Source organism: Eriocheir sinensis, unplaced genomic scaffold (genome assembly GCF_024679095.1).
Source record: "Eriocheir sinensis breed Jianghai 21 unplaced genomic scaffold, ASM2467909v1 Scaffold440, whole genome shotgun sequence".
In the NCBI taxonomy this organism is placed as follows: Eukaryota; Metazoa; Arthropoda; class Malacostraca; order Decapoda; family Varunidae; genus Eriocheir; species Eriocheir sinensis.
Genome location: NW_026111766.1, coordinates 316117 through 340364, shown reverse-complemented (window position 1 = coordinate 340364; position 24248 = coordinate 316117). Strand labels below are relative to the sequence as shown.

The 24248-nt window shown below is 51.8% G+C and overlaps 1 protein-coding gene across 5 annotated transcripts in view; it reads right to left on the bottom strand.

Moving 5' to 3' along the window:
• LOC126992315 (palmitoyl-protein thioesterase ABHD10, mitochondrial-like) overlaps window positions 1–24248 on the bottom strand; it is a 55955-nt gene that overhangs the window by 5498 nt on the left and 26209 nt on the right. The window contains exons 1-2 of one of the 5 annotated variants that reach the window (XM_050850983.1): window positions 3129–3857; window positions 1017–1162 (exon numbers count right to left, since the gene is read on the bottom strand). In XM_050850983.1, coding sequence (XP_050706940.1) covers window positions 1017–1076 — 60 coding nt within the window. In that variant the 5' untranslated portion in view covers window positions 1077–1162; window positions 3129–3857. Of the gene's footprint in view, window positions 1–1016; window positions 1163–3128; window positions 3858–24248 lie in introns of those variants that run through there. The other 4 variants (XM_050850981.1, XM_050850982.1, XM_050850984.1 and 1 more) reach the window with 4 other exon arrangements.

Sequence of the window (24248 nt, the reverse complement as noted above, 5' to 3'; positions counted from 1 at the left end):
TCCCCCAAAAAAATTATCATCATAATTTCACAACTTACGTTTCTTTGCTCACATTTCGCCATATTATGTCATGTTTACATATGTACCGTTATGTATTTGTATAGTAAAAATACTTGATCAAAGAGGCAGATGAATTTTGTATATGTCTTTAAGAACATTCTCATTCTTTTCACCTTGATGATTGTCCAGCAGCTTTCTCATTAACTCTTTGCCTACCTCTTTGTTTAAGTATATATGGGGAGGCGATGGCCGAGTGGTCAGCATGCGGGCGTGGTGAGCCCGTGGACCTAGGTTCGAGTCCCGCCTCAACACGATGATATTTCTAGTCATCGCCGAGTGGTGGAAAATTACCCACATGCTACCCAGATCTTCAATCAACCCTAATTTCAGCGACTCCCTTTAAGTGGAGCACCGGGGGGCAGCATGCTCCCGGCAGAGTCATATCACGGCAGCCACTAGTAATAAAATTCGCCTGCGCCACTAACGGGCTGGGGCCGTGCAGGAAGTCCCTCAAGAGAGCCTACCGTAGCTACGGGAAACACCTAAAAAAAGTCTTTCCCTCCTGATAGTCATCCAACAAGTGATTTGTTTACCCTTTTTATTTTTTTTTATAATGAACGCACTCCACTGATTATTTTCTGCTTCATATTCATCAGAGTGAAGCTGTCGTAATATTTGTATGTAATTTTAACATGAATGGACCGTGTCAAAGCATGAGCGTGAAAAGAAAGCTAACAACACGCACACACACACACACACACACACACAAAAAAAAAAAAAAATGTTAGCGTAATTTGTCCCGTCAACACCAGAACCTTGCAATACAGTCAAGTAATGCAACATAATATAAAGTTAGCCTTAGTTTATATGCTATTGCTATGTGCACAAACTTGCAGTTTTATTTCAGAACAACCACCATAATCTGACTTATGACTGAACGAGTTAGCGAAATTGGTGTTGTGTGTGACGATTGATTAACTACCATACTCGTAAAGAACTAAAAAAAACAAGCTTACCATTTCTTCCCGCACGTCCAACACACAGGGGTCATTTGAGTGCTTCACATCTTCAGGCATTTTCGTTTAGGCAAACAATATTTTCAAGACGATAAGCTACACAGCATGGCATGTGTCGGCGCTGCTGTTGAACCACTGCCACGCCGCTGTAGCAGGATAAAGGGGATGCCAGGATGAAAGGGGACGTCGTTGTGTGCATGCTGTCAACTCAATACACGTGTGACACACACACACACTGACACACACACACACTGACACACACACACACACACTCGCTCGTAGAGGAGGGTGGCTTTCCTTAGAGCACTACCAGGGCAAGGGCTTAGTAGCCTTCTATATAAGTATTCAGACTCGGCTATGAAGTCCATTTGAATGGGGCCCGTTCAGCCTGTCAAACCTAGCCAGAATTAGCAGAATAAAGGACAGACGTCGACTCCTCCTCCGTCACATTGTAAATAAGTTCTTCCATTTGTGGAGCACACGAGAACGAGTCCGAATAACAATCAGTAATTGCCATCGCGGGTGAAGATCTGGGAGGAGGGAGTGTTCTTGATCGCAGACAAAGTCGGAGAGCAACGTTGTCACATATGTTATTTATAAAAGTTATTGTTATCATTCTGAAAAGCGACACATTCATAGCACTATATAGCCTTATGTAATGTATACATAAGAACATAAGAACGCAGGAGTCTACAAGAGCCCGGTAGGCCTGTACAAGGCAGCTCCTTTGAGCCTAAGCTCCCGTGTATCTAACCCCACCTAATATCGCTGTCCATGAATTTATCTAGTCTATTTTTGAATGTGACAATTGTATTGGCACTCACCACATGACTGCTAAGCCTATTCCACTCATCCACCTGCCACCAACCTGTTAGTAAACCAATTTTTGCCTATGTCCCTGTTGAATCTGAATTTATCCAGTTTAAACCCATTACTTCGTGTCCTACCCGGTTCTCTTACCAACAAAACCTTATGAATGTCTCCCTTATTAAAGCCCTTCATCATTTAAAAACATCGATCATGTCTCCACACACCCTTCGCCTTTCTAGAGAATGCAAATTTAACTGTTTATCGACTCCTCCTCCGTCACATTGTAAACAAGTTATTCCATTTGTGGAGCACACGAGAACGAGTCCGAGTAACAATCAGTAATTGCCATCGCGGGTGAAGATCTGGGAGGAGGGAGTGTTCTTGATCGCAGACAAAGTCGGAGAGCAACGTTGTCACATATGTTATTTATAAAAGTTATTGTTATCATTCTGAAAAGCGACACATTCATAGCACTATATAGCCTTATGTAATGTATAGATAATACCTAATACACAAATCCAAATAGTAGCTAAACAGCTGACATATTATCAGTGAGTGATGTATTGGGGTGATGCAACAAGGCTGGGGAGAGGCTGGGACACCACCCAAACGAACTTGTTTTTGTCGGACACTTAACTAATTCCATTCGTTTATTATAACATCATCACTCTTCCCACGACTGTGTGGTGAAAGAAAAGTAAAACTACGACGTTCTAAACTCCACAAATACGTCTTAGTTTTTTTTTTCAAGAGTAGGCTATTTATATTTATTTAGCAATAGCCTACTACTATATTTATTGTTGTGATTATATGTCGTCCAGCATCATATGCTCAAATGAACCGTGCTGTACAATATAAAACAGCAATACAAAGTATGGTATAATGGTGGACATAATGAGCAGCCAACAAGATTTCCTTTTCTCAACAAAATAATACAAATATGCTGGGTGTTTCTGAAAACGTCCTCACTGTTGTCTTGAACACCCAATTGCTCGGCATCCGTTGCAGTAAAAGTAAAAAAAACACAACTTTTACTTGTTTAAATACTTACAACGGCCGAAAGGGGAATTAGCGACCCGCGGTGGTCCGCCTCACCCGACCAAACCTTCCGAGGCAGGATGGAGAGAGAGAGAGAGAGAGAGAGAGAGAGAGAGAGAGAGAGAGAGAGAGAGAGAGAGAGAGTGTCTCACAAGAATATTTGACTACACCTGTTTAGGACTCATCAGTGCTCTCCATAGTGAACACAATATGCATAATAACGACAATAGTATACCTAAAACTCAAGATTTCAAGACTTCTTACCTTGGATCGCTTCCGTAGATGCACGCAAACACTTATAACTCCGCACCGTAGCAAGGCTCCCGGGTGACCGACGCGAGCACGGCCCAAGAGAGTGCACCAACAGTCTACATACCACAGTCTACATACATACACACAGTCAGCCAGCCAGACCGGACAACCCTTTGCCCGCGCATGGGGGGGTGGGGGTAGTGACGTCACGCACGCCGAGACTTTTACTCACCTCACCTGCCCCGCATGATGACACATTCTCATAAATACTTCTGTAGTTCGCTTACATTATCTTCCAACTATAATTTGACAACTGCATTCCGTTCAGGAGACATGCCTTTATGAAATGTAATCGTTTATAACAGTATTCCTTTAAATACTTACTCAGGAAATAACTATAAATAAATAGTGTTATAAACATCGGAGCACAGCTTTCAATTCAACTCACCGAAACGTCTTTATTACTGGTTATTGCTATTTTTTCCCTGAGTATCGAAAGTTCTGCATTCACTGCCGAGCCTAATGGTACAAACAGAAATTGTCTGTCATGTGTCTGAGGCAAGATATAACGATAAGATAAAGATATAGTGAGAGCCGTGGCGCCTTCAGACAATTTGTGAGGAGGCCGCTGATGACTGGCTCGCTCTCTGGCTTACTGGGAGGGGAGAGGCTGTGTAATGGATGCTCACGTGGTACATGCTTATGTTTTATTCGTTATATCTTGCCTCAGACACATGACAGACAATTTCTGTTTGTACCATTAGGCTCGGCAGTGAATGCAGAACTTTCGAGACTCAGGGAAAAAATAGCAATAACCAATAATAAAGACGTTTCGGTGAGTTGAAGTGAAAGCTGTGCTCCGATGTTTATAACACTATTTATTTATAATTATTTCCTGAGTAAGTACTTAAAGGAATAATGTTATAAACGATTACACTTTATAAAGGAATGTCTCCTGAACGGAATGCAGTTGTCAAATTATAGTTATAAGATAATGTAAGCGAACTACAGAATTATTTATGAGAATGTGTCATCGTGCGGGACAGGTGAGGTGAGTAGGAGTCTCGGTGCGCGTAACGTCACTGCGCCGACTGGACTCACTTTTGACAGGTGTCCCGTGGCTGGCTGACTGTGTATATGTAGACTGCGAGTGCACCTACGTTGTCAGATTGCCTTACTCAGCCTCTTATATTTCCCGATCTCAGACCCAAAAACTGTCTGCTCCTTCCGCAAAACTCGATTCATTTACAGTTATCCTTAAAATGGTTATATTACTGAAGTCTCTTCGCTGCAGTCAAGTGTCGAAAACCGGAAAATACAAGGTGGTGAGCATGATAATCTGGCAACGCTGCTCAGCCTCAGTGCACGTGTTTTGAGGCAGGTGGCGGCAGTGGTCAGGGCAGGAGGGTGAGTGCAAAATCTATAGAAGAGATCTTGGGTGAGTGGTCAGTGGGCTGCTCCTTCGTAATGATTCTATACCTGACGGACGCCTACCATCCATCGGGCATCCATGCCTAGCTACACACTGCGCCTAGGCAGCAAGGTGGATAGCTAATGCGCTTCCATTATAAGATAGCTATCAAGTGATCAGAATGAAATCTATTTTTTTCAGTATGTTTGCGTTGTTTAAAAGGCAGAAAAAATGATGTAATGACATTAAGCATAAGATTTTGTATATATGTAAATAGACTGGAAATCTGAGATACAAGGTGGAATAAGGACTAGAAAAATAATTGGCTGTCAAGAAAACAGGGTATGCTATGTATGATAGAAAAAATAATAATTGTCTACCAAGACAACACGGTGTGCTATGAAAAGCAGAAAAATAATTAATTATCAAGAAAACAAGGACTGCCGTGAACAGTGGAAAAAATAAATTATTACTATATAGTTTATTGTTTTATATACAATGCTGACACGTACTTAAAGGGAGCACTGAGAGGGTGGCGGTCAGGTGTTAATCTGCACTGCGGCCCTTTGGGTTTGACTATCACTGCTGGGCATTGTTTATAATCCTCACTATCGCTGGTACTGCGCCTCGTTTGTAACGGTCAGTACGCGGCGCTCTGAAGGGCGTGAGTATGTTGTGGTGTCTGGTGAAGCGGGCGGGGGAGGGGCGTCGGGTGGCAGGAGATGGCGGTGGCGAGGATGGTGAAGCAGGGAGACGCCGAATTTTCTGAGGGCGTCGTGGTGCCTGTCAGAGAGCCTCGGGAGACTCAGGGTGGTCAGGGCATTGTCGTAGGCGTGGTAGTCAGGGCCTAAAATGACCCTGAATGCCCTCTTTTGAACCCTCTCAAGCTGCTGTTGTTGGGTGAGGGTAAGGGACGATGACCACGCCGGGGAGGCATACATGAGTTTTGGCAGTATGAAAGATGTGTAAATACTGCACAGCTCAGCAGCCGGTGCACCCAGCGTCCTGAGTCTACGCAGCATGTACAGCTTGTAGGAGGCTGCTCTGACGGTGTTGGAGACGGGGAGCTTCCAGTTGAGTTGGTTGTCCATAGTGATGCTGAGTAGTTTGGTGGACTGGACAACCTGGAGGCGGTGTGAGCCTATAGACAGCAGTGGAGGTGGCACATCTCTCTTGGACGTGCAAACGTGCATCACCATGGTCTTGGTGTGGTTAATAGTGGCATTATTGTCCACCGTCCATGCCTGAAGGTTGTCGAGCGACGCTTGAAGAGGTGCATAGTCTGGATCCCTGATGTTGACGGGGACGCCCAAGGTGCTGTCGTCAACATATTTCCAGGGATGCGGTGTTTCCATGAGGGCGTTATTAATGAGCACCAAGAAGCAAAGCGGACCCATTTTAGTGCCTTGCGGGACGCCACACGTCAGCTCAAGAGGAGGGGAGACCGAGCCCTGGGAGCGAACTATTTGCTGGCGTGCGCTGAGGAAATCAGTCAGCCACGATACAATATTAGGGTGAAGCCCCAGCTCAATGGCCTTAGTAATGACAACAGTGTGGTCTACAAGGTCAAATGCTTTCCTGAAGTCGACAAAAGCAAGGGCAAGGGAGGTGTCTCGTTTGTCCAGGTGGCTGTGTGTGAAATCTAGAAAGCTGACCAGGCAATGAGTGGTGGAGGAGTGCTTCATGTTGCCAAATTGTTGGATGTCTATGAGGCTACTAATATCATCATAAGCCCAGTTAAAAATAAAATCTTCAAAAATGAGGCTGGGAATGGGCGTGATGGCGATTGGCCTTAGGTCATTAAGGGACTGTGGGCTGGAAGTTTTGGGGATGGGAGTGACAAAGGAAGTTTTCCAGTCGCTAGGGGAAGTGTTTTGTTCAAGTGAAGCATTTATTATGGAGCAAATGGGGGTGGCAAGTTCAGGGGCAAATTCCTTATAGATTTTGAATGGGAGGTCAGTGGGTGTGGTAGCTCTGTGCGTCCTTAATTTCTTTAATTTATTGAAAACGTCAACCTCGTGGACGGAGAGGGGTGGAGAGGGGGATGGTAGGTATGAGGGGAGGGCGGTGAGATCAAGTTTTGGGAGGCTTTGACAGATACCCGCGAAATGGGTATTTATCTCCTCGGCCGCTCGGTCAGGTGATAAATGTGAAGTGCAAGGGAAGGAGGGTGAATGTTTGCCAAGTCCACAAAGAGACCTGACCTTGTGATACCACTGTCTGTTGTTGGCCTGTTTAAGATGGTGTATTTTTTCAGGATAATAGTTTGCTCTGGCGGTTTTGATCTCCCTGATGACTCTGTTCCTGAGCTGTCTGTAGCGGGCAGGGTCTGTGTTGTGGGCCCTGTTTCTCTGCGAGATGAGCCTCTTGACGGTGGGGTTGATCCAGGGGGCGTCAGATGGATGGACTGTGTGTGTGTGTGTGTGTGTGTGTGTGTGTGTGTGTGTGTGTGTGTGTGTGTGTGTGTGTGTGTGTGTGTGTGTGTTAATAATAATAATAATCTACGGTTTATTTAGGGAGAAGCAGCTCGAGAGCTGAAAATATACATATTATCATACAGGGAGATCGTTAAAACTACAAACTTTAAAGTAACTTAGGAGTAGAGAGTCTATGTATTCAGGATTGTCACTACTGTGGGTACTGCACTGTTCTTATACCTGTCAGTAAGCGCACGTATGGGGAGCAGCTTGTTGTGGTATCGGACATTGTGGCGGGGAAGGGGAGCTATCGGGGGGAGCAGGCTCCTGTGTCGTGGGTGGTGAAGGAGTTTGGTGGCGAAATGCTGGAGGAGGTGTTGGTAGCGGGCCTGAAGGGTGGTGAGCTGTGTGTGTGTGTGTGTGTGTGTGTGTGTGTGTGTGTGTGTGTGTGTGTGTGTGTGTGTGTGTGTGTGTGTGTGTGTGTGTGTGTGTGTGTGTGTGTGTGTGTGTGTGTGTGTGTGTGTGTGTGTGTGTGTGTGTGTGTGTGTGTGTGTGTGTGTGTGTGTGTGTGTGTGTGTGTGTGTGTGTGTGTGTGTGTGTGTGTGTGTGTGTGTGTGTGTGTGTGTGTGTGTGTGTGTGTGTGTGTGTGTGTGTGTGTGTTGGTGTGTATGTTTGTGTGTGTGTGTGTGTGTGTGTGTGTGTGTGTGTGTGTGTGTGTGTGTGTGTGTGTGTGTGTGTGTGTGTGTGGGAGACAGATGAGCAGGTGAAGATGAATATAAAGAAACTTTACCTGAGCAGGATTGCGTACACGAACACCAGACAGAGAGGAGGAGGACACTAGGAAAGGCCTTGGTCTGGCAGTGGATTATAAAAGAAAAATAGTAATCGTGATGATGCACAAATTTGCTGACCTAAATGCCGGGAGATCGCGAGGTAAAGAACGGTCAAGAAAGAATGAAAGAGAGAAAGATAGAGAGAACACAATGCATGCCGCGAATAAGATAATAGATGGAAAAGATAATGAGAACAATATATGATAACGTAAATCGCTCAGGGCAAACACATGTCCGCCAGCTAAAAGAGACCGAGACTCTAATTCACAGAAAAGAGAGAGAGAGAGAGAGAGAGAGAGAGAGAGAGAGAGAGAGAGAGAGAGAGAGAGAGAGAAATTAGCTTAGAGATACTTTTTTTTCCTCCCTTCTTCCTTTTCCTGTCCTCACACCTCGCTTGTCTTCCCTTCCTTCCCGTTTGAAGTTTTCTCTCCTCCTTTTCCTCCGTTCCCTCCCCCCTCCTTTTTCAGTCCTACTTTTTACTTCCTTACTCCTTCACCTCCCTACTTCCTTATTGTCTCTCTCCCTTACTTCCTTCCTCACTCCCTTAAACTCTTATTTCCTTCCTTCCTTCCTTCCTTCCTTTCTTCTATGCTCGCTTCACACTTCCCTTCTCCCTTTCTTTCTTACTTCTTTTTCTCCTTTCCTTCCTTTTTCCCCTCAGTGTCTCCTTTTCCTAGTTCCTTCCTCCCTTTTCCTTTTCCTCCACTCTCAACTGGTATCCCTCTTTCCATTATTGCCGTTCCTTCTTCTCCTTCTCAGTCCCTTGTCCCGCCTCTCTTATTATCCAGCATTTAACTTTCTCTATCGTCCACTTTCTCTCTCTCGCCCCTACACTTTTTTCTCTCTCTCCAATCACACGTTTTTCCGCAACTTTCCCAATATTTTCTCTATCTTTCTCTTCCTCCACTAACAGCTCCCTTTTTTCCTTCCTTCTCTTTCTCTTCCTCCTCGCATTTACACTTTCCTTTATCACTTTCCCTTTCAGTTTCTTCCCTCCACTTCTTCTCTCCTTCCACTTCCAGCTCCATTTTTTTCTCCTTCCCTTTCCATTATCTCTTCCGCCGGTGACGTCACGGCCGTAACCTCGGGACAAATACCAGTGTTATTACTCGTATGTTTCGCACAATACTTAAGATGGTGGGATTAAACAATTATTGAAGGGAGAAAATGCTCACTTCCTACCCCACAGGGCCGTTATTTTAATCAAACGTATCGGGCTGCCATTACGACTATTTCCCAAGGCCGCGGAGAAGCTTGGCCAAGTTGTCACGGGTGACTTTACCATTCATGACGCTGAAGGCGTGTACAGCCATCACTAGGGTCAAAAAACAGTCCGTGAATGCCCCGGCAACTTAAACGACTGGCTTTTCAAACAGGCGCACCGAGGCGAAGATTCTACCCAGCCAATCAGCTCCCGTAGCTAACATCACTCTCCCTCCACCCAGCCAATCAGCTAACATCACCCAGCCACTCAGCTCCCGTAGCGATCTTCCCTACAGAAGGTACAACTAGCTCTAGATTTCGCCCCATGCAATGTGAACTCCGAACTCCCTAAAACGGCATATCTCAAACCGAGGTGATGTGGTAAATCTCGACCCTATGTAGGGTAAGAGAGAGGAAAAGGGTGACTCCATCTCAAGAAATCAAAATCCCGTGCCTGATCCACGAGGCCAAGCGAGCCTCAGAACCACACACACACGCACGCACGCACACACAGGACTCTCGGGCAGCCACCACCACCTCTAGACTCGGGGGGGTGCAATAATAACTCCGAGCTACCCAAAAACAGTTTCCCCAAACCGAGGTGTAGTGCTGAATCTCGACATCCCCCTGTACACCACACCCACCCACGCCCACCCCAATCCAAGAAACAGAAATTCCCGAGCACCAAGCACGGGCAGATCTCATCGCCCAAGGGGCTGTGCTGCAGCACGCTGGAAGGCCAGCACCAACACATGCATGCACAGCACACCACTCTCGGGCACCACACCGTGAAGCACGGCGCCTCGATGGCCACCAACGAGTACAAGTGTGCCGAGCACTTCATCTACCTCATCGCCTGCGAGGAGTGCCGCTGCGGCATGACTGCCGAGGAGTGGCGGCGGCGCTACAGGGAGCTGGAGAAGTATGAAAAGAAGCGGCTTGCCGAGGGACGGGAACGAGTGCGGCAGCTCAACGCCGACAGGATCAAGGCCGAGGCCGAGGAGCTTCCCCCGAGGCCTCGCAAGATCAGGTTCAACCTGATGGACGTCCCCAAACCCGTCAAGGACCGGGAGTTCCTGTACCGCCTCTACCAGTCCAGGAAAGGCGGCATGGTGCAGCAGTGGCGCAGCCGCCTCGCCGCGCTCAACAACAACGAGGCGGCTTGGCGGCAGGAGCTGGACGCCCTGGCGGCCAGGCGAGGCTGGCGGGCCGAGGGCCTCGAGTACACGGAGCGGAGTGTGCAGGAGGAGGAGTGGGTGATGGAGGAGGAGGAGCAGGAGGAGGAGTGGGGGGCAGAGGCCGAAGACGAAGATGGAGAGAAGGGAGGGAGGGAGTGCGTGGAAGGAAGGGGGGAGTGAGGGGCCGCAGAGAGGAAGAGGAGGAAGAGAGGGAGAGAGGAACAGGAAGAAGAAAGGAAGATGAACGAAGAAAAGGAGAAGGAACAGGGAGAGGAAGGGAAGATGGAGGAAGAGAGTGAGGAAAAGAAGCAGAAGGAGGAGCGGGTGATGGAGGAGGAGGAGCAGGAGGAGTGTGTGGCAGAGGCCGAGGACGAAGATGGAGGGGAGGGAAGGAGTGACAGCTTGGAAGGAAGGGGGGAGGAGGGGCAGGAGGAGAGGGGGGAGGCACCGTCGTCGTCTAGGCTCGGGCGACAGGAGCAACACGAGCACCGGCAGCGGCAGCAGCGGCAGGCCAGGGAGGGCAGGCGGGGGCGCGGCGCGGGGCGGAGTTGTGCTTCTTTTCTTTCATTTTTGTTTTGTTGTTGCATAAAAAAGAGAAAATCAAAGAAAAAATCCGAAAATAAAAAAACTAAAAAAAAAATAACGCTACACTAAGACAAAATAACAAAAAAGTAATAAAATAACAATGCCTAAAATATATATACCAAAAAAAAAAAAAATGAAAATCAGTAAAAAAAAGGAGCAAAACAAAAAAAATCTAAAAAAATAACTAATAAAACAACAAAAAAATACTCTGTGTGTGTGTGTGTGTGTGTGTGTGTGTGTGTGTGTGTGTGTGTGTGTGTGTGTGTGTGTGTGTGTGTGTGTGTGTGTGTGTGTGTGTGTGTGTGTGTGTGTGTGTGTGTGTGTGTGTGTGTGTGTGTGTGTGTGGGTGGGTGGGTGTGTGAGTGTGTGTAAGAAGGAAGACAGGATTGAGGCGCCGGACGGAAACATTCTTATTATCTTTCGTTTCTCTTTCTGTATTGGAGTGTGTGTCAGAGAGAGAGAGAGAGAGAGAGAGAGAGAGAGAGAGAGAGAGAGAGAGAGAGAGAGAGAGAGAGAGAGAGAGAGAGAGAGAGAGAGAGAGAGAGAGAGAGAGAGAGAGAGAGAGAGAAGCAAGAAAGGAAGATTATTTTATGAATAATGATAGAAGGGAGGGAAGAAGGAAGGAAGGATGGAAGAACAGGAAGGAAGGAAGGAAGGAAGAAAAATAGAAAGAATAAAGAAAGGGAGTGAATAAAGTAGATAGCAAAGGGAGGTAGTAGATAGCCAAGTGAGTAGCAAAGAATATTTAGATGGAGTAAAGGATATGTATGGACGGCATGAGATGAATGGAAGGGAGAAAGAAACCTCCGAAGGAATAAGGAAGAGAAAGATAATGACATGCAAGAGGGAATGAATGCTGACCCTGGCTTATATGTCGGGGTGGGATGCTGACCCTGGCTTATATGTCAGGGTGGGATGCTGACCCTGGCTTATATGTCGGGGTGGGATGCTGACCCTGGCTTATATGTCGGGGTGGGATGCTGACCCTGGCTTATATGTCGGGGTGGGATGCTGACCCTGGCTTATATGTCGGGGTGGGATGCTGACCCTGGCTTATATGTCAGGGTGGGATGCTGACCCTGGCTTATATGTCGGGGTGGGATGCTGACCCTGGCTTATATGTCGGGGTGGGATGCTGACCCTGGCTTATATGTCGGGGTGGGATGCTGACCCTGGCTTATATGTCCGGGTGGGATGCTGACCCTGGCTTATATGTCGGGGTGGGATGCTGACCCTGGCTTATATGTCAGGGTGGGATGCTGACCCTGGCTTATATGTCGGGGTGGGATGCTGACCCTGGCTTATGTCGGGTGGGATGCTGACCCTGGCTTATATATCAGGGTGGGATGCTGACCCTGGCTTATATGTCGGGTTGGGATGCTGACCCTGGCTTAGATGTCAGGGTGGGATGCTGACCCTGGCTTATATGTCGGGGTGGGATGCTGACCCTGGCTTATATGTCGGGGTGGGATGCTGACCCTGGCTTAGATGTCGGGGTGGGATGCTGACCCTGGCTTAGATGTCGGGGTGGGATGCTGATCCTGGCTTAGATGTCAGGATGGGATGCTGACCCTGGCTTAGATGTCGGGGTGGGATGCTGACCCTGGCTTAGATGTCGGGGTGGGATGCTGACCCTGGCTTAGATGTCGGGGTGGGATGCTGACCCTGGCTTAGATGTCAGGGTGGGATGCTGACCCTGGCTTATATGTCAGGGTGGGATGCTGACCCTGGCTTAGATGTCGGGGTGGGATGCTGACCCTGGCTTAGATGTCGAGGTGGGATGCTGACTCTGGCTTAGATGTCGGGGTGGGATGCTGACCCTGGCTTATATGTCAGGGTGGGATGCTGACCCTGGCTTATATGTCAGGGTGGGATGCTGACCCTGGCTTAGATGTCGGGGTGGGATGCTGACCATGGCTTAGATGTCATGGTTGGATGCTGACCCTTGCTTAGATGTCAGGGGTGGGATGCTGACCCTGGCTTAGATGTCGGGGTGGGATGCTGACCCTGGCTTAGATGTCAGGGGTGGGATGCTGACCTGGCTTAGATGTCAGGTGGGATGCTGACCCTGGCTTAGATGTCGGGGTGGGATGCTGACCCTGGCTTAGATGTCGGTTGGGATACTGATCCTGGCTTAGATGTCAGGGTGGGATGCTGACCCTGGCTTAGATGTCGGGGTGGGATGCTGACCCTGGCTTAGATGTCGGGGTGGGATGCTGACCCTGGCTTAGATGTCAGGGTGGGATGCTGACCGTGGCTTAGATGTCAGGGGTGGGATGCTGACCCTGGCTTAGATGTCAGGGTGGGATGCTGACCCTGGCTTAGATGTCAGGGTGGGATGCTGACCCTGGCTTAGATGTCGGGGTGGGATGCTGACCCTGGCTTAGATGTCAGGGTGGGATGCTGACCCTGGCTTAGATGTCGGGGTGGGATGCTGACCCTGGCTTAGATGTCGGGGTGGGATGCTGACCCTGGCTTAGATGTCGGGGTGGGATGCTGACCCTGGCTTAGATGTCGGGGTGGGATGCTGACCTTGGCTTAGATGTCGGGGTGGGATGCTGATCCTGGCTTAGATGTCAGGGTGGGATGCTGACCCTGGCTTAGATGTCGGGGTGGGATGCTGACCCTGGCTTATATGTCAGGGTGGGATGCTGACCCTGGCTTAGATGTCGGGGTGGGATGCTGACCCTGGCTTAGATGTCGGGGTGGGATGCTGACCCTGGCTTAGATGTCAGGGTGGGATGCTGACCCTGGCTTAGATATTGGGGTGGGATGCTGACCCTGGCTTAGATGTCGGGGTGGGATGCTGACCCTGGCTTAGATGTCAGGGTGGGATGCTGACCCTGGCTTAGATGTCGGAGTGCGATGCTGACCTGGCTTATGTCGGGGTGGGATGCTGACCCTGGCTTAGATGTCGGGGTGGGATGCTGACCCTGGCTTAGATGTCGGGGTGGGATGCTGACCCTGGATTAGATGTCGGGGTGGGATGCTGACCCTGGCTTAGATGTCGGGGTGGGATGCTGACCCTGGCTTAGATGTCGGGGTGGGATGCTGACCCTGGCTTAGATGTCGGGGTGGGATGCTGACCCTGGCTTATATGTCGGGGTGGGATGCTGACCCTGGCTTAGATGTCGGGGTGGGATGCTGACCCTGGCTTAGATGTCGGGGTGGGATGCTGACCCTGGCTTAGATGTCGGGGTGGGATGCTGACCCTGGCTTAGATGTCGAAGGCCGGAGGCGGAGGAGGAAGAGAGGGGGGAGGCACCTTCGTCGTCTAGACTCGGGGGACAGGAGCAACACGAGCACCGGCAGCGGCAGGCCAGGGAGGGTAGGCGGGGGCGCGGCGCGGGGCGGAGTTGTGCTTCTTTTTTCTTTTTCTTTTTTTATTTTTTGTGTGTGTGTGTTCCATAAAAAAGATAATAAAAAAAAATCTGCAAAAAAAAAATATATAAATCAATTCTACACTAAGGAAAAAAAAATAAAATAAAATAATAAAACCTAAAAAAATATACCAAAAACATTAGAAAAGTAATAAAACAATGAAAATCCGTAAAAAAAAATAGAAAAACAAAAAATCTAAAAAAAAAAACTATTAAAACAAAACAAAAATAATATAAATCGCAAAAAAATATAAAAGAGGAAAAGCCTGTGAAATAGAAAGAGGAGCAAGAAGAGGAGGAAGGGGAAGGAAAAGTGGAGGAGGAGAGGGAGAAGGAACAGGGAGAGGAAGGGAAGGTGGAGGAGAAGGAGGAGAAGGAACTCGTGTGTGTGTGTGTGTGTGTGTGTGTGTGTGTGTGTGTGTGTGTGTGTGTGTGTGTGTGTGTGTGTGTGTGTGTGTGTGTGTGTGTGTGTGTGTGTGTGTGTGTGTGTGTGTGTGTGTGTGTGTGTGTGTGTGTGTGTGTGTGTGTGTGTGTGTGTGTGTGTGTGTGTGTGTGTGTGTGTGTGTGTGTGTGTGTGTGTGTGTGTGTGTGTGTGTGTGTGTGTGTGTGTGTGTGTGTGTGTGTGTGTGTGTGTGTGTGTGTGTGTGTGTGTGTGTGTGTGTGTGTGTGTGTGTATTTAAGAGAGAGAGAGAGAGAGAGAGAGAGAGAGAGAGAGAGAGAGAGAGAGAGAGAGAGAGAGAGAGAGAGAATGACTGGACGAAATAAGGAACGAGCGAATGAACAAGCAAACGACCGACCTGCCAACCGGCTAAACGACCGATCGACCGACCGACCGACCCAGCACCCGAACGAACGAACAAACGAACGAACTAACAATAAAAGAACGAGCGGGCGGACAAACGACCAACGGAGCGAGCGAGCAAACGAAGGAACGAATGAACGAGAGAACGAGCAAACGAGCAACCGACTACACGACCGACCAACGGAGCGAGCGAACAAACGAAAGAACGAACGAGAGATCGAGCGAACGAACAACTGACTACACAACCGACCAACGGAGCGAGCGAGCAAACGAACGAACGAACGAACGAAAGATCGAGCGAACGAATAACCCACTACACAACCGACCAACGGAGCGAGCGAACGAACGAACGAAAAAAGGAGAGATCGAGCGAAAGAACAACCGACTACACAACCGACCAACGGAGCGAGCGAGCGAACGAACGAAAAAAGGAGAGATCGAGCGAAAGAACAACCGACTACACAACCGACCAACGGAGCCAGCGAGCGAACGAACTAAACAAGGAGAGTTAGTGCGAAAGTTCAACCGACTTCACAACCGACCAACGGAGCCAGCGAGCGAACGAACGAAAAGGAGAGAAGCGAAAGAATAATGACTACACAACCGAATAAGGGAGGGAAGGATGGAACGAAGAAAAAGAGAGTGTCGAGAGAAAGAATAAGGGGGAGAGTGTCGGAGAGGTGTGATAAGGGAAGGGAGAGTGTCGCAGAGGTGTGATAAGGGAAGGGAGAGTGTCGCAGAGGTGTGATAAGGGAAGGGAGAGTGTCGCAGAGGCGTGATAAGGGAAGGGAGAGTGTCGCAGAGGTGTGATAAGGGAAGGGAGAGTGTCAGAGAGGCGTGATAAGGGGAGGTGTGTCGGAGAGGCGTGATAAGGGGAGGAGTGTGTCGGAGAGGCGTGATAAGGGAGGAGTGTGTCGGAGAGGCGTGATAAGGGAGGAGGGTGTGTCGAGAGGCGTGATAAGGGGAGGGAGTGTCGGAGAGGCGTGATAAGGGGAGGAGTGTCGGAGAGGCGTGATAAGGGAGGGAGAGTGTCGCAGAGGTGTGATAAGGGAAGGAGAGTGTCGGAGAGGCGTGATATTTGGGAGGGTGTGTGTCGGAGAGGCGTGATAAAGGGAGGGAGTGTGTCGGAGATGCGTGATAAGGGGGAGGGAGGGTGTCGGAGAGGCGTGATAAGGGGAGGTGTGTCGGAGAGGCGTGATAAGGGGAGGAGTGTGTCGGAGAGGCGTGATAAGGGGAGGAGGTGTCGGAGAGGCGTGATAAGGGACCGGGAGTGTGTCGGAGGCGTAATAAGGGGGAGAGAGTGTGTCGGAGAGGCGTGATAAGGAAGACGGAGTTTGTCGGAGAGGCGTGATAAGGGGGAGGGAGTGTGTCGGAGAGGCGTGATAAGGTGGAGGGAGTGTGTCGGAGAGGCGTGATAAGGGAGAGGGAGTGTGTCGGAGAGGCGTGATAAGGCGGAGGGAGTGTGTCGGAGGCGAGATAAGGGAGAAGAAGTCGGAGAGGCGTGATAAGGGGGAGGGAGTGTGTCGGAGAGGCGTGATAAGGGGGAGGGAGTGTGTCGGAGAGGCGTGATAAGGAGAGGGAGTGTGTCGGAGAGGCGTGATAAGGAGAGGGAGTGTGTCGGAGAGGCGTGATAAGGGGAGGGGAAGAGTGTCGAAGAGGCGTTATGGGGGTGACAGAGAAGGGTTTGGGTGGCTGGCAGGGTGTCAGAAAAGGGTTTGGGTGGCTGGCAGGGTGACAGAGAAGGGTTTGGGTGGCTGGCAGGGTGACAGAGAAGGGTTTGGGTGGCTGGCAGGGTGACAGAGAAGAGTTTGGGTGGCTGGCAGGGTGACAGAGAAGGGTTTGGGTGGCTGGCAGTGAGACAGGGAAGGGTTTGGGTGGCTGGCAGGGTGACAAGGAAGGGTTTGGGTGGCTGGCAGGGTGACAGAGTAGGGTTTGAGTGGCTGGCAGGGTGACAGGGAAGGGTTTGGGTGGCTGGCAGGGTGACAGGGATGGGTTGGAGTGGCTCGCAGGGTGACAGGGAAAGTTTTGGGTGGCTGGCAGGGAGACAGGGAAGGGTTTGGGTGGTCGGCAGGGTGACAGGGAAGGGTTTGGGTGGTTGGCAGGGTGACAGGGAAGGGTTTGGGTGGCTGGCAGGGTGACAGGGAAGGGTTAGGGTGGCTGGCAGGATGACAGGGAAGGGCTTGGGTGGCTGGCACGGTGACAGGGAATGGTTTCTGTGGTTGGCAGGGTGACAGGGAAGGGTTTGGGTGGCTGGCAGGGTGACAGGGAAGGGTTTGGGTGGCTGGCAGGGTGACAGAGAAGGGTTTGGGTGGCTGGCAGGGTGACAGGGAAGGGTTTGGGTGGCTGGCAGGGTGACAGGGAAGGGTTTGAGTGGCTGCCAGGGTGACAGAGAAGGGTTTGGGTGGCTGGCAGGTTGACAGGGAAGGGTTTAGGTTGCTAGCAGGGCGACAGGGAAGGGTTTGGAGGGCTGGCAGGGTGACAGACAAGGGTTTGGGTGGCTGGCAGGGTGACTGGGAAGGGTTTGGGTGGCTGGCAGGGTGACAGGGAAGGGTCTGGGTGGCTGCCAGAGTGACAGAAAAGGGTTTGGGTGGCTAGCAGGGTGACAGGGAAGGGTTTGGGTGACTGGCAAGGTGACAGGGAAGGGTTTGGGTGGCTAGCAGGGTGACAGGGAAGGGTTTGGGTGGCTGGTAGGGTGACAGGAAAGGGTTTGAGTGGCTTGCAGGGTGACAGGGAAGGGTTTGGGTGGCTGGCAGGGTGACAGGGTAGGGTTTGAGTGGGTGGCAGGCTGACAGGGAACGGTCTTCGTGGTTGGTAGTGACAGGGAAGGGTTTGGGTGGCTGGCAGGGTGACAGGGAAGGGTTTGGGTGGTTGGCAGGGTGACAAAGAAGGGTTTGGGTGGTTGGCAGTGTGACAGGGAAGGGTTTGGGTGGCTGGCAGGGTGACAGGGAAGGATTTGGGAGGCTGACAGGGTGACAGGGAAGAGTTTGGGTGGCTGGCAGGGTGACAGGGAAGGGTTTGGGTGGCTGGCAAGGCGACGGAGAAGGGTTTGGGTGGCTGGCAGGGTGACAGGAAAGGGTTTGGGTGGCTGGCAGGGTGAAAGGAAGGGGTTTGGGTGGCTTGCAGGGTGACGGAGAAGGGTTTGGGTGGCTGGCAGTGTGACCGGATAAGGGTTTGAGTGGCTGCCAGAGTGACAGGGAAGGGTTTGGGTGGCTGGCAGGTTGACATGGAAGGGTTTGGGTGGCTGGCAGGGTGACAGAGAAGGGTTTGGGTGGCTGGCAGGGTGATAGGGAAGGGTTTGAGTGGATGGCATGGTGACAGAGAAGGGTTTGGGTGGTTGGCAGGGTAACAGGGAAGGGTTTGGTTGGGTTGCAGGGTGACAGGGAAGGGTTTGGGTGGCTGGCAGGGTGACAGAGAAGGGTTTGGGTGTCTGGCATGGTGACAGGGAAGGGTTTGGGTGGCTGGCAGGGTGACAGGGAAGGGTTTGGGTGGCTGGCAGGGTGACAGGGAATGGTTTGGGTGGCTGGCAGGTTGACAGGGAAGGGTTTGGGTAGATGGGAGGGTGACAGGGAAGGGTTTGGATGGCTGGCAGGGTGACAGGGAAAGGTTCGGTTGCCTGGCAGGATGACAGGGAAGGTTTTGATTGACTGGCAGGGTGACAGGGAAGGGTTTGGGTGGCTGGCAGGGTGAGAGGGAAGGGTTTGGGTGGTTGGCAGGGTGACAGGGAAGGGTTTGGGTGGTTGGCAGGGTGACAGGGAAGGGTTTGGGTGGTTGGCAGGGTGACAGGGAAGGGTTAGGGTGTCAAGAATGATGACAGGGAAGGGTTTGGGTGGCTGGCAGGGTGACAGGGAATGGTTTGTGTGGCTGGCAGGGTTACAGGGAAGTGTTTAAGTGGTTGATAGAGTGACAGGGAAGGGTTTGAGTGCTGGCAGGGTGACAGGTAAGGGTTTGAGTGGCTGGCAGGGTGACAGGGAAGGGTTTGGATGGCTGGCAGGGTGAGAGAGAAGGGTTTGAGTGGCTGGCAGGGTGACAGGGAAGGGTTTGGGTGGCTGGCAGGATGACAGGGAAGGGTTTGGGTGGCTGGCAGGGTGACAGGGAAGGGTTTGAGTGGCTGGCAGGGTGACAGGGAAGGGTTTGCGTGGCTGGCAGGGTGACAGGGAAGGGTTTGGGTGGCTGGCAGGGTGACAGGGAAGGTTTGGGGTGGCTGGCAGGGTAACAGGGAAGGGTTTGGGTGGCTGACAGGGTGACAGGGAAGGGTTTGGCTGGCTGGCAGGGTGAAAAAAAAGGGTTTGAGTGGCTGGCAGGGTGACAAGGAAGGGTTTGAGTTGCTGGCAGGGTGACAAGGAAGGGTTTGAGTGGCTGGCAGGGTGACAGGGAAGGGTTTGAGTGGCTGGCAGGGTGACAGGGAAGGGTTTGAGTGGCTGGTAGGGTAACAGGGAACAGTTTGGGTGGCTGGCAGGGTGACAGGGAAGGTTTTGGGTGGCTGGCAGGGTAACAGGGAAGGGTTTGATTGGTTGGCAGGGTGACAAGGAAGGCTTTGAGTAGCTAGCAGTGAGACAGGGAAGGGTTTGAGTGGCTGGCAGGGTGACAGGGAAGGGTTTGAGTGGCTGGCAGGGTGACAGGGAAGGGTTTGAGTGGCTGGTAGGGTAACAGGGAACAGTTTGGGTGGCTGGCAGGGTAACAGGGAAGGGTTTGATTGGCTGGCAGGGTGACAGGGAAGGATTTGAGTGGCTGGCAGGGTGACAAGGAAGGCTTTGAGTAGCTAGCAGTGAGACAGGGAAGGGTTTGAGTGGCTGGCAGGGTGACAAGGAAGGCTTTGAGTAGCTAGCAGTGAGACAGGGAAGGGTTTGAGTGGCTGGCAGGGTGACAGGGAAGGGTTTGAGTAGCTAGCAGTGAGACAGGGAAGGGTTTGAGTGGCTGGCAGGGTGACAGGAAGTGGTTTGAGTGGCTGGCAGGGTGACAGTGAAGGGTTTGAGTGGCTGGCAGGGTGACAGTGAAGGGTATGAGTGGCTGGCAGGCTGAGAGGGAAGGTTTTGGGTGGCTGGCAGGGTGACTGGGTAGGGTTTGGGTGGCTGGCAGGGTGACAGGGAAGGGTCTGGGTGGCTGCCAGGGTGACAGAAAAGGGTTTAGGTGGCTAGCAGGGTGACAGGGAAGGGTTTGGTTGGCTGGCAGGGTGACAGGGGTGGGTTTGGGTGGCTGCCAGGGAGAGAGGGAAGGGTTTGAGTGGCTGGCAGGGTGACAGAGAAGGGTTTGAGTGGCTGGCAGGGTGACAGGGAAGGGTTTGAGTGGCTGGCAGGGTGACAGGGAAGGGTTTGGGTGGCTGGCAGGGTGACAGGGAAGGGTTTGAGTGGCTGGCAGGGTGACAGGGAAGGGTTAGGGTGGCTGGCAGGATGACAGGGAAGGGTTTGGGTGGCTGGCAGGGTGACAGGGAAGGGTTTGTGTGGCTGGCAGGGTGACAGGGAAGGGTTTGAGTGGCTGGCAGAGTGATAGGGAAGGGTTTGAGTGGCTGGCAGGGTGACAAGAACGGGTTTGGGTGGCTGGCAGTGTGACAGGGAAGGGTTTGGGTGGCTGGCAGGGTGACAGGGAAGGGTTTGGGTGGCTGGCAGTGTGACAGGGAAGGGTTTGGGTGGCTGGCAGGATGACAGGGAAGGGTTTGGGTGGCTGGCAGGGTGACAGGGAAGGGTTTGAGTGGCTGGCAGGGTGACAGGGAAGGGTTTGGGTGGCTGCCAGGGTGACAGGGAAGGGTTTGAGTGGCTGCCAGGGTGACAGGGAAGGGTTTGAGTGGCTGCCAGGGTGACAGGGAAGGGTTTGGGTGGCTGGCAGGGTGACAGGGAAGGGTTTGGGTGGCTGGCAGGGTGACAGGGAAGGGTTTGGGTGGCTGGCAGGGTAACAGGGAAGGGTTTGAGTGGCTGGCAGGGTGACAGGGAAGGGTTTGAGTGGCTGGCAAGGTGACAAGGAAGGGTTTGAGTGGCTGGCAGAGTGACAAGGAAGGGTTTGAGTGGCTGTCAGTCTGAAGGAAGGGTTTGGGTGGCTGGCAGTCTGTCAGGGAAGGGTTTGCCTGGCTGGCAGGTATCTATCTGTTTGTCTCTGTCTGTCTGTCTGTCTCTGAGTCTGTCTTTGTCTATGTCTGTCTGTCTGTCTGTCTCTGAGTCTGTCTTTGTCTCTGTCTGTCTGTTCGTCTCTGAGTCTGTCTTTGTCTCTGTCTGTCTGTTTGTCTCTGTCTGTCTGTCTGTCTCTGAGTCTGTCTTTGTCTCTGTCTGTCTGTCTGTCTCTGAGTCTGTCTTTGTCTCTGTCTGTCTGTCTGTCTGTGAGTCTGAGTCTGTCTGTCTTTCTGTCTGTCTCTGAGTCTGTCTTTGTCTCTGTCTGTCTGTTCGTCTGAGTATGTCTGTCTGTCTGTCTGTCTGTCTGTCTGTCTCTGGGTCTGTCTGTCTGTCTGTCTGTCTCTGAGTCTGTCTTTGTCTCTGTCTGTCTGTTCGTCTGAGTCTGTCTGTCTGCCCGTCTGTCTGTCTCTGACTCTGTCTTTGTCTCTGTCTGTCTGTTGGTCTGAGTCTGTCTTTGTCTGTCTTTCTGTTCGTCTGAGTCTGTCTTGAGATCCTGTCATATCTCTGCCCATCCTGTCTGTCTGCCCGTCTGTCTGTCTCTGACTCTGTCTTTGTCTCTGTCTGTCTGTCTGTCTCTGAGTCTGTCTTTGTCTCTGTCTTTCTGTTCGTCTGAGTCTGTCTGTTTGCCAGTCTGTCTGTCTCTGAGTCTGTCTGTCTGTCTCTGAGTCTGTCTTTGTCTATGTCTGTCTATTCGTCTGAGTCTGTCTGTCTGTCTCTGAGTCTGTCTTTGTGTCTGTTTGTCTGTTCGTCTGTTTGTCTCTGAGTCTGTCTTTGTCTCTGTCTGTCTATTCGTCTGAGTCTGTCTGTCTGTCTGTCTCTGAGTCTGTCTTTGTCTCTGTCTGTCTGTTCGTCTCTGAGTCTGTCTTTGTCTCTGTCTGTCGGTTCGTCTCTGTTTGTCTCTGTCTGTTTGTCTCTGAGTCTGTCTTTGTCTCTGTCTGTCTGTCTGTCTCTGAGTCTGTCTTTGTCTCTGTCTGTCGGTTCGTCTCTGTTTGTCTCTGTCTGTTTGTCTCTGAGTCTGTCTTTGTCTCTGTCTGTTCGTCTGAGTCTGTCTTTGTCTCTGTCTGTGTCTATCTCTGTCTCAGTCCATCTCTCTCTGCCTGTCTGTTCGTGTCTGTCTGTCTCTGTCCGTCTGTCTCTGAGTCTTTGTCTCTGTCTGTCTCTATCTCTGTCTCAGTCTGTCTGTCTCGGCTTGTCTGTTCTTCTCTGTCTGTCTCTGTCCGTCTGTCTCTGAGTCTTAGTCTCTGTCTGTTCGTCTCTGCCTGTCTGCCTGTGACAGGGAATGGTTTGTGTGGTTGGCAGGGTGACAGGGAAGGGTTTGGGTGGCTGGCAAGGTGACAGGGAAGGGGTTGAGTAGCTGCCAGGGTGACAGAGAAGGGTTTGGGTGGCTGGCAGGTTGACAGGGAAGGGTTTAGGTGGCTAGCAGGGTGACAGGGAAGGGTTTGGGGGGCTGGCAGGGTGACAGAGAAAGGTTTGGGTGGCTGGCAGGGTGACTGGGAAGGGTTTGGGTGGCTAGCAGGGTGACAGGGAAGGGTCTGTTTGGCTGCCAGGGTGACAGATAAGGGTTTGGGTGGCTAGCAGGGTGACAGGGAAGGGTTTGGGTGGCTGGCAGGGTGACAGGGAAGGGTTTGGGTGGCTGGCAGGGTGACAGGGAGGGGTTTGAGTGGTTGGCAGGGTGACAGGGAAGGGTTTGAGAGGCTTGCAGGGTGACAGGAAAGGGTTTGGGTGGCTGGCAGGGTGACAGGGTAGGGTTTGAGTGGTTGGCAGGGTGACAGGGAACGGTCTTCGTGGTTGGTAGTGACAGGGAAGGGTTTGGGTGGTTGGCAGGGTGACAGGGAAGGGTTTGGGTGGATGGCAGGGTGACAGGGAAGGGTTTGGGTGGTTGACAGTGTGACAGGGAAGGGTTTGGGTGGCTGGCAGGGTGACAAGGAAGGGTTTAGGAGGCTGGCAGGGTGACAGGGAAGGGTTTGGGTGGTTGGCAGGGTGACAGGGAAGGGTTTGGGTGGCTGGCAAGGTGACTGGGAAGTGTTTTAGTGGCTGGGTGGGTGACAGGGACGGGTTTGATTGGCTGGCAGGGTGACAGGAAAGGGTTTGGGTGGCTTGCAGGGTGACAGGGAAGGGTTTGGGTGGCTGGCAAGGTGACTGGGAAGTGTTTTAGTGGCTGGGTGGGTGACAGGGACGGGTTTGAGTGGCTGGCAAGGTGACAGGAAAGGGTTTGGGTGGATTGCAGGGTGACAGGGAAGGGTTTGAGTGGCTGCCAGAGTGACATAAGGTTTGGGTGGCTGGCAGGTTGACAGGGACGGGTTTGAGTGGCTGGCAAGGTGACAGGAAAGGGTTTGGGTGGCTGGCAGGGTGACAGGGAAGGGTTTGGGTGGCTGGCAGGGTGACAGGGAAGATTGAGTGGCTGGCAGGGCGACAAAAGAGGGTTTGAGTGGCTGGCAGGGTGACAGGGAAGGGTTTGAGTGGCTGGCAGAGTGACAGGGAAGAGTTAGGGTGGCTGGCAAGGTGACACGGAAGGGTTTTGGTGGCTGGCAGGGTAACAGGGAAGGGTTTGATTGGCTGGCAGGGTGACAGGGAAGGATTTGAGTGGCTGGCAGGGTGACAAGAAAGGGTTTGAGTGGCTGGCAGTGTGACAGGGAAGGGTTTGAGGGGCTGGCAGGGTGACAAGAACGGGTTTGAGTGGCTGGCAGAGTGATAGGGAAGGGTTTGAGTGGCTAGCAGGGTGACAAGAACGGGTTTGGGTGGCTGGGAGGGCGAGAGGGAAGGGTTTGGGTGGCTGGCAGGGTGACAGGGAAGGGTTTGGGTGGCTGGCAGGGTGACAGGGAAGGGTTTGGGTGGCTGGCAGGTTGACAGTAAAGGGTTTGTGTGGCTGGCAAGGTGAAGAGGAAGGGTTTCAGTGGCTGGCAGGGTGACAGGGAAGGGTTTGAGTGGCTGGCAGGGTGATAGGGAAATGTTTGGGTGGCTGACAAGGTGACAGGGAAGGGTTTGTGTGGCTGGCAGGGTGACAGAGAAGGGTTTGGGTGGCTGGCAGGGTGACACGGAAGGGTTTGAACTGCTGGCAGGGTGACAGGGAAGGGTTTGGGGTCTGGCAGGGTGACAGGGAAGGGTTTGGGTGGCTGACAGGGTGACAGGGAAGGGTTTGTGTGGCTGGCAGGGTGACAGAGAAGGGTTTGGGTGGCTGGCAGGGTGACAGGGAAGGGTTTGGGTGGCTGGCAGGGTGACAGGGAA